Source organism: Capsicum annuum, chromosome 11, assembly GCF_002878395.1.
Source record: "Capsicum annuum cultivar UCD-10X-F1 chromosome 11, UCD10Xv1.1, whole genome shotgun sequence".
NCBI classification, from domain to species: Eukaryota; Viridiplantae; Streptophyta; class Magnoliopsida; order Solanales; family Solanaceae; genus Capsicum; species Capsicum annuum.
In genome coordinates, this window is record NC_061121.1 from 131385957 (window position 1) to 131401491 (window position 15535).

At 38.1% G+C, this 15535-nt stretch overlaps 1 protein-coding gene across 1 annotated transcript; it reads right to left on the reverse strand.

Annotated features, from left to right (window-relative positions):
• Window positions 1–12878: 12878 nt before the first annotated feature.
• LOC124888892 lies at window positions 12879–14758 on the reverse strand. Its single transcript, XM_047400180.1, has 3 exons — window positions 14407–14758; window positions 13348–13522; window positions 12879–13017 (listed from the first exon to the last, which is right to left on the reverse strand). Exons 1-3 carry the CDS (start codon window positions 14756–14758, stop codon window positions 12879–12881), a joined length of 666 nt encoding a protein of 221 aa, XP_047256136.1.
• Window positions 14759–15535: the final 777 nt, after the last annotated feature.

Consider the following 15535-nt stretch of genomic DNA (forward strand, 5'->3'; position numbering starts at 1 on the left):
TGTTATTAAATAAGGTTGAGTGTCATAAACGTAGGTAAGGTTTCATATTAGGTGTTCATTGTTGTTCTTGCTTACTAAGTTGTGCTTATTTGTTCATATATCTTATTTTGGTTTGGCTGATGACCCTAGCATTACACTATTATATCTTATATACTAATAATACACATTCTTTTCCTTTTGTTGGGTCTATACAATTTTTCAAATATTCGTTCTAGACCTTAATTTTAAATCAGATAGGATTAGAACTCAAGGGTGAGCAATATATTTTAGGCCCCATGAGTTTTTCACTTAGTTTTAGGTTCTTTATTTTGGACTAAGACATTTTAAATTATTTTTTAGTTTAACCCTTTTGATATTATAGTGTTTTGGTGCAATGACTTTACAATATCCTAAATTTTTGGCACTTAGAAACTACTTAAGCTTTAAGCTAACTGCTTTGATTACGACTTAATCATACGAGTTGTATGGTGTCTTAACGAGTCAGGTGACCTTACTCGTAGGGTGTCCAGTAGATGGTGTTTGGATTTATGCCTTGTTTATAACTTTGGGGACACGAGTTGTAAGGACTAGTGATGGGTCATTAGGATGAGCCATAACTCAATCATTAAGTTTGTGGCTTGGCTCTGCTATGAGTACGAGTTGCTAACTATGAGTCGTGATGATAGATTATGACTCATAAGGTGAAATCATAGGTTGTCCAATGTCTAACCCCTTTGAGTTCTATTTTGCCTATGATTGGACTTTATGAGTCGTAGGGCCTAGTTACGAGTTGGGTAGTTGAGTTCTGGGGGTCATGGTCATTGTCTTAGTTATGAATTATGGTCACGAGTCGTAAGGAGTTTTTATGAGTCAATGGTTGACTTGTAGTGAAAGGCAATACTTTTTTAACTTTAAAGATGAGGGCACTTTGGATATTTTCCACTTTAACCCCTTAGACCGTACAACTTAAAACCTTCCTTAGAACTTTATCATCACATCATTCCCAATAAAACACACCCAAAATTATCTCTCAAACTCTCTGTTCAAACTATGGCTAGGTTTTCAAAGAAAGTGATCATCTAGGGTTCTAAGGGTGCTATCTCTTCCAAATTTCTTAATATTTCAGGCATTTTACTCTTCCATCATTGTTATTTTTTTAAAAGAGCATATTTTAATGCATGGCTTTTATAGTATTCTTATGGTTTTGAAATAATGGTTTGGGGTTTTGAATACTTATTATAGAATAATATTTCCCATGGTTTAATTATGGTTTTCAATGTTTTATATATGGTTTTGAATATGTGGGTGCATGGGTATGATGGTTGAACTTGAGAATGGTGATTTTCACTAAACTTGTGACTTTTGAAGTGGTTATGACCCTAACAATGTGTTGTAAAAATTGGTTTTTAGTTATGCGAAAGGTGGGAATTTGAATTAGGGGTGCAATGGAATCCCTAAAGTGTTTGGTTTGATTCATTACTTAAATTAATGCATTGCATAAATAGTAGAATTGTTAATGATAGTTTTTAAAATCTTATGGGGTACATGGGAATCCTTCAAGTTATTTCTATAAAAGACATTGGGGGTACACGAGAATCCCTTAAGTCTTGGCTTAATGACATTATTTGCAAGCTATAGTTGGTATAATTATACCACTTAATAATGACTTAATAATTGACTCCTGGCATTGGTGATTGATTACGAGTTAATTATTTTAATTGGGAAATAGTGGGGATTGAGATAGCTAACCGTGAAGGTGTGAGTCCAAAGGACGGATATTGGAAACTCATGTTTGCCAACATGAGGGATGGTCTTTATGACCTTAAGCTTGTGGAGTACAAGGCAATCCCCTAAGTATATACATATTTATATGTATCATAGATGGCGAAAGGTACAAAAAAATCCCTAGCTATATATGGTATCTTCGGTTCGTACAGCTACATACACTAGGGCCTGTTTAGGGGGTAACACTAGACATATATAGCTCGTTCGTAGAATTATGATGGTAAAGATACACAATCTAGGTTAAGGTTTTAAAATGTATGCTAAACCTTATTCCCTATCCCACAATGGTATATATATATATATGTTTTTGAATAAAGTTATCTATATTATTTTTATTAGGTTTTTAATTAATGGTATTGCTTTATATTTATCCTTGATTTATATATTATAGTTCACCCTATTATCCGTCATCAGGTGATGTATCCCCACGCAATGCAGGAACCAAACATACTACTACTCCTTCTACTCAGTGATTTGGTGATTCGGGGACAGCGGGACAGCTTTTGAGTCAGACAGAAGTGGTGAGCTTCCATACTCTTAAAGACCCCATTTCATGCTATGAATTTCTTTTCATCCTTTTTATTTTTTTTTGTTTTATTTTGTCTATGGTTGGGGGTATGTCCTGACTGGATATTCTTTGCTTTTAATTAAAGGCTTTGTTGGACTACTTGGGCATGGACAGTGTATCTTACTATATGTTTTGAATTTAACCAACATCGGATGAAGAGTAGTCAATAGTTGGGGTATTAGGGGTGGTGTATGGTGTTTGATGGACTTGAGATGCCCGACATAGCTAGGCCCTAGTTCGTACTGTCTAAGATTGATACCAAAACCTAGCTTCATGGTCAATTGGGTGTCCATAAAGCATTGTCAAGTAGAGTCTCTTTTAAGGGTGTCTAGCGCACCATACTTATAAGGGAGATGCTATGAGCCATTTATGAATATTTCTATTTCTTGGGTTCTATTTCTTTGGTGTAGAGTCTAAGGTCTTGGATCTCTCTAATTCTCATTTGTTCACTTTTAAGATTATGCCTCACAGATGATCTGAAGCTCTTGGAAACTCCTCTGTCCCACCCAAGGACAATGTTTATGGGACACACCCTGCTTATAAGGTCCAAACCCAGTCTAGGGGTCCTTTCCTGAGTGCCCTTCTAGAGTTCCACCAGTCCTTCTCGAGGTCCTTGGGCTGACGTGACAAATGTCGAATTTCATCAGTCTATTCATATGTTGTCTTAGTTGGTAGCTTCTCAATCTAAGGGTGTGGATTCAGTTGCTCCATTATCTGAGGCCACTATACTTTTCTAATTTATGAGGTTGAACCCTGTGTTTACTCATATAAAAGTTGAGGAGGATCCTCAGGGCTCTATATATAAAAGAGAAAAGATATTCTAGGTGATGCATGTTACTAAGGTAAAAGGTTTGGAGTTTGAAACCTACCATTGAAAAGTATAGCTTATCAGTGTTTTGAAGAGTGGGAGCAGCTCAGAGGTATAGTTTATGAGTCCAGCTTGTGGGAGGACTTTTCCTGAGATTTTCTTAACCACTTCTTTTTTCAAGAGTTGAGGGGGTAGAGGAGTTTGTTAACCCAAAGCAAGGGAAGATTTCTGTCCAAGACTATGCCTTAAAGTTTAACCAATTATCTCAATATGCTCCAAAATTAGTATCTAGCATAAGGGATAGAATAAGGAAGTTCACTTTTGAGTTGTCCCAAGACTTTATTTTAGAGAGTAAGGATATCTTGTTAAACAAGGATATAGATATCTCTAGGTTGGTTGTGTACAAACAACAGGTTGAGGAAAAGAAGGCAAAGTAGGAAGAAATAGGGGAGAGGCAAAGTAAGAAGTTTAGATTTTTTTAGCAAGGTGGAGGCCAATGGAAGAGTGGTAGGGATGGTGGAAAGTTTCCTAAGAGGAAGTGGGGAAATTTTGGGTCGTACTCGATGGCAAATTCTCCCTACCCAAAGTCATCTGGTTACGGGTATTTTTAGGGTGGCGATAGTTCTAGGTCATAGGGTGCCCAATCTCATGCTAGTGGGGTCCAATTAGTTCCATCATATCCTCCAGGTAGATTTTGTAGTCAATTACATTGGGGTTTCTGTGATGAGGGAAAGGACAAGTGCTTCAACTAGGGTTAGCCAAGGCATATTCTTAGAAATTGTCCCTTTGGTATGGTTTCTTCTAGGGAAAATAAGGTTCTTGTTGCCTCTTCATTATCTCATGCACAAAATAGTGCACCATATAGCTTCGGCAATGGTCAAAATTGAATCTAGGCTCTCAGTACCTGTCAAGAGTCTGAGGTATTTCTTAATGTTATTACTAGTATGTTGAAACTCTTTTCTCATGATGTGTACTATCTACACTCTTTGGGGTCCACTCTTTCTTATGTTACCCCATTTGTAGTTGTGGATTTTGGTGTAGGTCCTGAGTGTATTTTGTACCCTTTTTCTATTTCTACCTTGGTGGGTGACTCTGTGGTTGCTAGAAGAGTCTATAGGGGTTGTGTACAATCTTGGGGTGGTTGAGATACTTTGGTGGATCTTTTTAAATAGGCATAGTTTATTTTGATGTCATATTGCGAATGGACTAGTTGCACTAATGATATGCTTCTCTAGACTGTCAAGCCTATAAGGTCATTTAAAAACTCCCTAATAAGCTAGGTATTGAGTGGGAGGGTGGTTCTCTAGCACCCAAGGAAAGGTTCATACCATATCTTAAAGATTGGAGATTATCATCTTGTCATTCCAGGTTAAAGATTCTAATTCAGAGAGTTCTTCTTTGTATTCTATATTGATGGTGAATGAATATCCTGAGGTTTTTCCTGATGACCTTCCTGATGTCCTTCTCGATAGGGAGATCAATTTTGGGATTAATCTTGTTTCGAACACTCATCCTATTACTATTCCCCTGAATAAATGGATACATATAAGTTTAAGGAATTTAAGGAGAAATTAAAGGGCCTTTTAGACAAGGATTTCATCCATCCTAGTATGTCGCCATAGGGTGCGCTTGTTCTATTAGTTCACTAGAAGGATGGTTCCCTTCAGATTTGTATTGATTACTTGCAATTGAATAAGCTGATGGTAAATAATAAGTACCCTCTTCCAAAGATAGATGATTTGTTTGATCAACTCCAGGGTGCTAAGTTTTTCTCCATGATTAATCTTTGGTCCAAGTATCATTAATTAAAGATTACGAAAGTGGATATTCCTAAGACTGCCTTCCGAACCCAGTATGGTCACTATGACATTTTGGTCATGTCTTTTGGGATGCCCCAATGAAATTCATAGATTTAATGAACATAGTATTCTATTAGTTTCTGGATATGTTCATCACTGTATTCATAGATGATATTTTGATGTATTCCAAGAGCGAGGTGGATCAAACCAATCACCTCTACATTGTATTAAAAACCATGAAAGAGAGGTAGTTATATGCCAAATTTTTGAAAAGTAAATTCTGGTTGAATGCTGTCACTTTTTTGGTCATGCCATATCTAGTAAAGGGATTATGGTGGATCCACAAAAAGTTATAGTCATTAAGAAGTGGCCTAGACCCACAAATCCAATCGACATTCTTAGCTTCTTGGTTTAGCCAGTTACTGCTGGAGGTTTGTGGAATATTTTTCAACTATAGCTTTCCCGTTGAGTAAGCTAACTCAGAAGAAGGTGAAGTTCTCATAGTCTATGCTTCTGAGGGTAGTTTTGAGAAGCTAAAAGAAAAATTGACTTTAGCTCTAGTTTTAACCTTACCCGAGGGTAATGATGCATTCGTGGTTTATTGTGATACATCTCTTATGAGAATTGGTTGCGTTCTGATGCAGCACAGTAAGGTGATAGCTTATGTCTATATATAGTTAAAGGTGCATGAGAGAAATTACCTGACTCGTAACCTAGAGATGTTAGCTTTGGTGTTCGCATAAAGATCTAGCATCACTATTTGTATGGAGTTCATGTGGATATAATTTCAGATCAAAAGAGCCTACAATATGTTTTCACCTAGAAAGATCTTAATATCAGACAGAGGACATGGCTTGAGCTACTCAAGGATTATGACATGATCTTTTACTATCACCCAGGTAAAGCTAACATTATTTCTGATACTCTTAGAATGTTATCCATAGAGAGTCTAGCTTATATGGATGAGGAGAAGAAATAATTTGTGAAAGATATTCACCATTTGACTAACCTTGAAGTTTTCTTCTTGGACTCATAGGATGGTGGTGTGTTTATACAAAATATGGCACAGTCATCTCTTGGTGTAGAGGTGAAAGAGAAATAGGCATTGGATCCTGATTTAAGAAGGATTAAGAGAGATGTAGGTTAGCAAAGGGTAATGGATTTTGAGACTAGTGGTAGTGGTATCTTAAGGTACCAAGGTAGATAATGTGTTCTTGATATGGATGGATTATGAGAAAGTAATTTGTCAGAGGCTTATGGGTCGCTTTATACTATTCATCTTGTTTTGACAAAATTGTATCATGATATTAGGGTGATTTATTGGCGAAACAATATAAAGTGAGATATGCCCATTTTTGTGGCTAAATGCATGATGCATGGTGTGTCAATAAGTAAAGTCAAACACTTAAGGTCCGGTGGGTTATCTCAAGAGATTAAATTGCCTATATAGAAATGAGATGTAATCAATATGGATTTTGTTACTAGTGTTACCCGATCACGGAACCAGTTTGATTCAATTTAGGTCATCATGCATAGATGACTAAGTCTGCTTACTTCTTGCTAGTGAGGATTAATTATTCGATTGAGGATTATTCCAAGTTAATTCTTTGGGAGATCATATATTTCATGGTACTCGGGTTTCAATCACTTAAGATCATAGTACTCAGTTGTCATCTTAATATTGGAAATCATTCCAAAGAGGTTTGGGAACTAAGGTAAGCCTTAGTACTTCTTTTCACCCGCAGGTGGATGGGCAAGAGGAAAGAACAATTTAGGTTTTTTGAAGATATGCTTCGGGCATACGTGACTGACTATGGTGGTAGTTGGGTCCATTATTTTCCCTTCATAGAGTTTGAGTATAATATCAATTATCACTATAATATTGGTATGGCCCCTATTGAGGCGTTGTATCGTAGGAGGTGTCGTTCTTGTATTGGATGGTATGAAGTTGGTGAAAATGAATTGTTCAGTCCTTACTTAGTTTACCTTAGCCATGGAGAAGGTGAAGGTGATTCAGGATAGCTTGGCCACCCAAAGTCGCCAAAATTCCTATGCAGATTTGAGGAATAGGGAGTTAGAGTTTGAGGTTGGTGATAGGGTATTCATAATGGTATGAAGGTGATTCAGGATAGGCTTGGCCTCCCAAAGTCGCCAAAATTCCTATGTAGATTTAAGGAATAAGGAGTTAGAGTTTGAGGTTGGTGATAGGGTATTCATAATGGTATCTCCCATGAAAGGGGTAATGCAGTTTGGTAAGAAGGAAACGTTTAATACTCGGTATGTTGGTCCATATCTGGTGTTGAAGAGGGTTGGTAATGTTTAATATTAATTAGAGTTTCCTCCTAGTTTGAGTTCCATTCACCCAGTGTTCCATGTGTTAATATTAAGGAAGTATGTGAGTGATCCATTGCTGATTGTGCCTATCAAGGATAGTGGTTTTTGTATTCATTTGTCTTATAAGGAAGTCCCCATTGAATTTTTAGATTAGCAAGTTTGTCAATTGCGGACGAAGGAAGTAGCTTCGATAAAGGTTCATTGGAGGAACCACAAGGTTTAAGAGGCTACTTGGGAGGCTGAGAAGGACATGAAGTCCAAGTAGCCATTCTTTTTAAATTCCTCAGGTAATCATGCCTAAGGTATGTTTTATTCTTGACATTATTGTTTTCTAACTTAGTTAAAGGTAAGATTAGAGGTATATGGAGTACAATCGTGTTTGTTTTCCTTGACCCATCATTCGATGATGAATGATCCAAGAGCGGGAGAATGTAATGCCTTGGATTTTTGGCCCTTAAAATTTTTCTTGAGCTTTGAGCTCACTTCCTTGATTATGACTTAACCATATGAGTCATATGGTTTCTTGACAAGTCAGGTGGCCTTAGTCATAGCATGTCCAGTAGATGGTGTTTGGGTTTTTGCCTTAGTTACAACTTTAGGGATACAAGTCATAAGGATTGGTATAGGTTATTAGGATGAGACATAACCGAATCAGTAAGTTTGTGGCTTGACTCTGCTATGAGTATGAGTATCTCACTAAAAGCCATGAGGATAGGTTACGAGTCGTGAGGTGAAATCGTATGTTGTCTAGTGTCTAACCCCTTTGAGTTCTATTTTGCCTATGATTAGAACTTGCGACTCGAAGGGTCTGGCCACGAGTTGGGTGGTTGATTCATAAGGTTTACAATGTATGGGGGTCATGGTTACTATCTTTGTTACTACTCATGGTCACGAGTCGTAAGGAGTGGTTACAAGTCGATTCTTGACTCGTAGCCAAAGGAGACACCTTTTAGCGTTTATGTCACAACCCGAACTAGGGCCTGGCCGTGACGAACATCCCAAACCATGAAGGCCCAGAATACACTCCTCTATCTGGTAATCATGCACAACATTCTTATAAATAAGGAAAATGCGGAATCATAATCAACTACGGAAACATGGTCAATTCTGAATTTCAACATAAGTATGGAAAATTGAAAAAAACCAGCTATATCTAATAACGTCCAACTCAGTCTATGAAATCTCTACTATGAGGAAATCTTACAACTGTCAAAAACTGGGACAAGGCCCCCAGTAGACCAAAATGGACATAAATAACATGATCTAAATAAGCCTTTCGGAGTAGATAAGGCTCACCAACTGGACACTGCAACTCAGTCTGACAAGTGCTACTGCTTTTCTGGACCCCTAGACTGAGCCTCAGAACATGGAGGGAAGGGGGGGTCAATACAGATGTACTGGTACAAAAAGCATTCCAAAATAATACTTTTATATAAATAAAATAACGGAGAGAAATATCTCAAATATCATACATAAAGTAATTTTCTAAATACATGGGTACCTTTCTGAAAATCATAAATCATTCTTGACAATGCAGTTTCTGTTCTTCATATTAATTCTAAGCTAGGTGGTACACCTCTAAAATTCTAAAATCCCACGGGCTGCATGGAATCCTTCATTGAATCGGTGGGGAAGTTCCCAACCCAAGTGTTCTTGAAGGGTTTGAGTTTCTATTCTAATATGCCATACAACACTAGGCCAGCGTAAAATCCCTCTAAAGGACATAATACCCCGGATCGGCAAATAACAGTTTTGGGGAACGAGTTGTCTAAAATGATTCCTTCTTTGGGGAACCACCTAAGCTCTCTTTATGCCCAATTTTATCCTATTCTGAATCATGCATTTTTCTAGTTTCAATATGTGAAAAGTCTAATTTAGCATGTGCATTCTATTCTGTTCTGAATTATCATGGCATAATCTTAATTGGTGTCATCACACCAAGGCTTGCAAGTCCTAATTCTAAGCCATAATTCAATAAGCATGATCTTCCATTAAAACTTAGTTCATACCACCCAAACATGCAAATAGTATAAAAGATTTCATGTTCCGTAAGCATAAGTCAAAACTATGCAAGAACTGTTCAAACATAAGGTGGTCATGTGCTTTTGGCAAAATGTATGCACTCTTTCATTATATGTATTTTCAACATTTTCAATACAAAAAACCCTCTCTTTTCAATTCAAGATTCATAAATCAAGACACTTCGTAACATGCTTTTAAAGATGCATTTCAAAATAATCCATATCATGTGAAACATGGGAACAATTACATCAAGAGAGGGATTTCATGTGAGTCATGCTCTCAATTCGAATATTAACTTAAAAAAAATATATATATACATATATCAATTCAAATCAATGTGGAGAAGGTCAAAAGACCAAAACAATACCATCAAGATTTCTAAAATATGAATGTATTCATAAATCTGAAAACCTCTTTCTTAAAATCATGATTTGTATATCCATGAGATATTAGGAAAACCCCATGTACCTCTATTTAGGGTTTCAAAGGGTTCTGCTTGATGTCCACGACTTTGGAATTCCAAATCTTCAATTTGTTTTGAAAACCCACGGTTGAATCTTGAAATGTTTAGGTTTTAAATTTGAACCCTAGGGTGAGTTCTTGTGAACTTTTGGGGAACACATGAGTAATATGGTCACTTCGGAATATAATCTCGTGTTTTAGCTAATAAGGCAGTGGGAATTACCTAAAATACCCTTAATGAGATGGAGTAAAAATTACAACTGGGTTCCCGATTTTATGGGCCACCGCGACGCGCCACAATCGCGGTGGCTCACTGGAAAAATGACAATTGGGAAATTTCCTTATTCCGCAATGCACCACGATCGCGGAGTCTCACTGCAAATTGAAGAATGCAAAATTATGTTCCTCCGTGATGCGCCACTATTCCGAGGTCCCACTGGAATTTGATAATTACTAATTAAACCCTCTCTGCGACACGCTAACCACCAGAATGACGATGTTTCACGACTTGCACATAAAATAGCCATAACTTCATCATTGAGTGTCTGTTTTGGATGAATCTTATATCTACGGAAAGCTTTTTCACTCATCTACGTAATGAAAAGTTAAAATTTAAATAATTTCAAAGTGATTTGAGTATAATTTGCTCTAGAAATCCATGCTTGATACTTTTAGGGACAAATTTTTAGTTACGAACTTTCGAGGCATTACAATATCCCCCCCTTGGGAACATTCATCTCCGAAAGTTGACGCGGAACACAGACAAGTATGAATTCAAGTATACTAAGGCATAGAAAGAATAAGAAAAGGATTGTACCTTCCATTACGTCATCCAATGGGTCAAAAATATTTTGGTATCCAGCTCTCATGTCAACTTCGGATTCCCAAGTTGCTTCTTCTATTTTCTGGTTTTTCCACAACACTTTAACTGAGGCTATCTCTTTGTTTCTCAATTTTCTAACTTGGCGATCCAAAATTTTTACAGGCTCTTTTTCATAGGATAGGAGTCAGTCACTTTGATTTTTTCCACAGGCAACACTAATGAATGGTCTCCAATACATTTCTTCAACATAGATAAATGAAATACTGGATGGACAGAACACAAACTGGAAGACAATTCTAACTCATATGCAACACCACCTACACTTCTTACAATCTAATAGGGTCCTATATAATAAGGACTTAGCTTACCTCTCTTCCCGAATCTCATTAATCCCTTCATAGGAGAAACCTTGAGAAATACCCAATCTCCAACTTTAAATTCTAGATCTCTTCTCCTAATATCGGCGTAGGATTTTTGACGACTCTGAGCTATCTTAAGTCATTCTCTTATAATTTTCACATCTTTCATTTCCCATTGAACGAGATTAGGCCCAAACATCTGCATCTCACCTACTTCATACAATCCTATCGGAGACCTATATCACCTCTCATACAATGCCTTAAATGCTGACATCTTAATACTGCAATGGAAACTATTATTATATGCGAACTCTATCAATGGAAAATTATCTACCCAACTGCCTTTGAAGTTAATTACGCAGGCCCTCAACATATCCTCAAGGGTCTAAATGGTGCGCTCTGCTTGCCCATCTATTTGGGGGTAAAAAGCAGTACTATGGTTCACTTAGGTACCTAAACCTCTCTGGAATGATCTCCAAAACTGAGAAGAGAACTGCATATCTCAGTCGAATATGAAAGACAAAGGTGTCCCATGCAAACAAACTATTTCTGCTAAGAACAGCTTGGCATAATCCTCTCCCGGATAGCTAGTCCTGACAGGCAGAAAGTGCGCTGACTTAGTCAGCTTATCTATAATTACCCATATAGAATCATACTGGTTTCGGGACTTCGAAAGTCCTGAAATGAAGTCTATATTGATCATCTCCCATTTCCATTAAGGCAAAGATATCTCTTGAGATATACCGCCTAGCCTCATATGTTCTACCTTAACTTATTGGCAATTCAAACACTTGGAAACAAAGTTAGCCACATCACGCTTCATACTATTCCACCAATATATGGATTTCAGGTCATGGTAAATCTTAGTAGAGCCTGTGTGAACAACATACCTCAAAGTGTGGGCTTCGTCGAGGATTCTCTTCCGCAAACCATTAACATCTGGTACACATAATCTACCTTGATACCTCAAAATACCATCACCACCAATTTTGAAGGATATAACCTTCTGCTGACCCACATCATTCTTAATTTTCATCAAGATGGGATCTCCGGCCTGGTTTTCTTTAACTTCTGGACAAAGGGATGATTTAGCTATATCAGACATAACCATCCCTTCATCTTCAAAATCTAGGAGTCGTACTCTAAGATTTGCAAGTCGGTGAACACCCTTCACCATTTCTCTTTTCCCTTCCTCAACATGAGAAAGACTGCCCATCGACAAACTACTGAGGGCGTCAGCTACAACATTTGACTTACCCGAATGATAGTGAAGGCTCATGTCATAGTCTTTCAAAAGCTCCATCCAACGCCTCTGCCTGAGGTTTATTTCTTTCTGCGATAAAATAGACGACAAACTCTTATGGTTAGTGAAAATGTCAATATGCACCCCATAAAAATAATTCCTCCAAATTCTAAGTGCAAATACCATAGCTGCTAATTAAAAGTCATCAGTGGGGTAATTCTGCTCATGCACCTTTAACTGCCTAGATACATAAGCCACCACCTTACCGTGTTGCATAAGTACACACCCAAGTCCCACATGGTACGCATCACAGTACACAACAAAACCCTTTGTACCTTCTGGAAGAGTCAAAATAGGAGCCATAGTCAACTTGTCATTCAACTTCACAAAACTATTCTCACAAGCGTCAGACCATAAAAACTTTACCTTTTTCTGAGTCAACTTTGTAAGTGGTGCAGCTATGGAGGAGAAACTCTCTATGAACCTTCTGTAATACCTTGCTAAACCTACGAAGCTCTGAATGTTAGTTGGAGTCATGGGTCTGGGCGATTTACTCACTGCCTCAATATTTTGGGGATCAACCTTAATCCCTTCACTAGACACAATGTGCTTTAAGAAAGCAATAGCATTCAGCCAGAATTCACACTTGGAGAATTTCACATACAAATTATGATCTTTGAGAGTCTAAAGAATTATTCAGAGGTAATTAGAATGGTCCTCATCACTTTTAGAGTAAATCAAGATGTCATCGATAAAAACTATGACAAATAGGTCCAGGAACAGATGGAAAGCCCTGTTCATTAGGTCCATGAAAGTTGTAGGAGTATTAGTCAACCTGAAAGACATGAACAAGAATTCATAATAGCCATGTGTAGTTCAGAAAGATGATTTAGAAATGTCTAACTCCCTAACCTTTAACTGATGATACCCCGAATGAAGGTCTATTTTATAAAAACACTTAGTACCCTGAAGCTGATAAAAACGGTCATTGATTCTAGGAAGAGGATATTTATTTTTCACTGTAACCTTATTCAACTGGCAGTAATCTATGCACAGACATAGGGAACCATCTTTCTTTTGCACGAAGAGTACAGGTGCACCCCAGGGCAAAACACTAGGTCTGATAAAACACTTATATAGGAGATCTACTAGATGTTCTTTTAACTCTGCAGGAGCTATTCTATATGGTGGAATAGAAATGAGGCGGGTATCTGGCAATACATCAATGCCAAAGTTCATCTCCCTATCAGGTGGTATTCCTGGGAGATCATCTAGAAAAACTTCTGAAAATTGATTTACAATAGGGACAGACTGAAGGGAAAGACTTTCGGCATTAGAATCTGTAACTCAAATAAGATGATACAAATAACCCTTAGAAATTAGTTTATGGGCTCTGAGATAAGATAAAAAGTGCCCTCTAGGTGCTAAAGAATAAACTTCTCACTCTATAACTAGTTCATTCGGGAAGGATAAAGTAACTCTTCGGGACCCATAATTTAGAGTAGCATAACATGAATGGAGCTAGTCTATCCCCAAGATAAATTCTAAATCAACCATATCAACCTCTATAAGGTCGGCCACGGTATCCCAACTACAAACGGACACAACACAACACCTATACACCCTCCTAGCCATAACAGAATCACCCACCATAGTGGAAACAGAGAAAGGTTCAGGAATCACATCTGGCTCAAACCCAAAACCAATAGCTACAAACAGGTTCACATAAGATAAAGTAGACCTAGGATCAAGTAACACATATACATCATGGGAAAGGATTTGTAACGTACCGGTGACTATGTCTGGCGAGCCTTCTACGTCTTAGCAATTTGTCAAAGCATACAACCGATTAAGACTGCTCCGAGTAACTGAAGTAGCGCCCTTTTGAGGTGGTGGTGGTTCATAAGAGTTTTCCTGAGACTTGGCTCCCCCAACACCCTTTTAGCCAAAGGGAAATCCCTCTAAAAGTGACCCATCTAACCATAAGAATAACACATAAATGTACTAAGCTGTCACTTTCCCAGATGATGCCTACCATAAGTCTCGCACCATAGATAAGGACGGTAGTGCTGAGACACATTACCCTGCGACTGAGTATCCAGAGCTCTGGGTCCATGACTAGTCTGAAAGCTCTGAGATCATCTATCAAATGGAGGTTTGGGCACTGGGGCGCTAGCTGCAGATTGCGCCTTTCCCCCAAACTTTTTCTTTTTCTATTTCTTACCCCAATCCGCTGATCTAGCTCTCTTCGCTTGCTTGTCCTTCTCTCTTGACTCAGCTATCTTTTTCTTCTTCTCCTCCACCTGCTGTATGTGGACTGTCAGCCTAGTAAAGTCTAATTCACTATTGAACATAGCTCCCTGACACTCAAGTAATAGATCCTCAAAATCGCCGAAAGCAAACTTTCTCATTCGGGCCTTCATACTACTCGTCATCTCAGGAGAATAATAGGAAAGCTGATTAAACTTTAAAGTATACTCTTGAAAACTCATCTTCCCCTTCTTAAGATTCATGAACTCTTCTTCCTTGGCCTCCCTCAGCTCTAGATAAAAGAATCGATCAAGGAAAGCTTCCATGAACTCATCCTAAACTTTAGGCTCAACACTCTCTCCTTTTGCATTCTCCCACTTATTATACCATTGGTTCGCTACATCTTTCAGTTGGTATGCTTTTAGCTCAACCCTTCCACCTGATCCACATGTATAACTCTGAAGTTTTTCTTCATTTTGTCTACAAACTCCTGCGGGTCCTCTCGTACCTTAGTGCCTGAAAATTTAGGTGGGTTCATCCTCATAAACTGGTATACCCTAAAAGCCACCAAAGTAACAGATGCAGACCAAATATCCTCCAACCTCTGAGTCTGCGTGGCTACTAACAGGGCAAGCATGTGAATTGATTATCTGAATTCTACATTCGATATGTCCCCCTAAGAAGACTGAGGATGGTTAACATTTGTCCTCGGAGCTTAAGGAGGGCTGGTAGGGACAGGAGTTACCCCCAGAGTAGGAATAGGTTCTGGAGTGTGTGCTCTATTACGGGTCCACATCCCATGGGTAGGGAGGACTTCATCATCATAAGTATCCTGGTTATTTGAACGACGAAGAGGCATAACTATTTTTTGAAATACAATAGATCACTGATTACGGGATAATTTCTAATTCAGACTCTGAGGCACGAACTAAATCACAAAAAAGAGAAACATTCCTAAATGCTTAGTAGCCTCCTACTAATAAGTGTGGTGCGCTACAAACCCATAAATAAAACTCTACCTGACGCGATTTCGTAGACACCCAGGGACCATGAACCATGCTGTAATACCAAGTTTGTCATGACCTGAACTAAGGCCTAGCCAT

Excerpts from the sequence above, each read along its gene's own strand:
- LOC124888892 (XM_047400180.1), bottom strand. The coding sequence starts at position 14,758 with ATGGAAGCTTTCCTTGATCGATTCTTTTATCTAGAGCTGAGGGAGGCC. Across the intron at positions 13,523-14,406 it reads AGCTAGATCAGCGGATTGGG|ATTCTAATGCCGAAAGTCTT; the intron begins GTAAGAAATAGA and ends TTTGAGTTACAG. Across the intron at positions 13,018-13,347 it reads TATAGAATAGCTCCTGCAGA|GTTGACTAATACTCCTACAA; the intron begins GTTAAAAGAACA and ends CATGTCTTTCAG.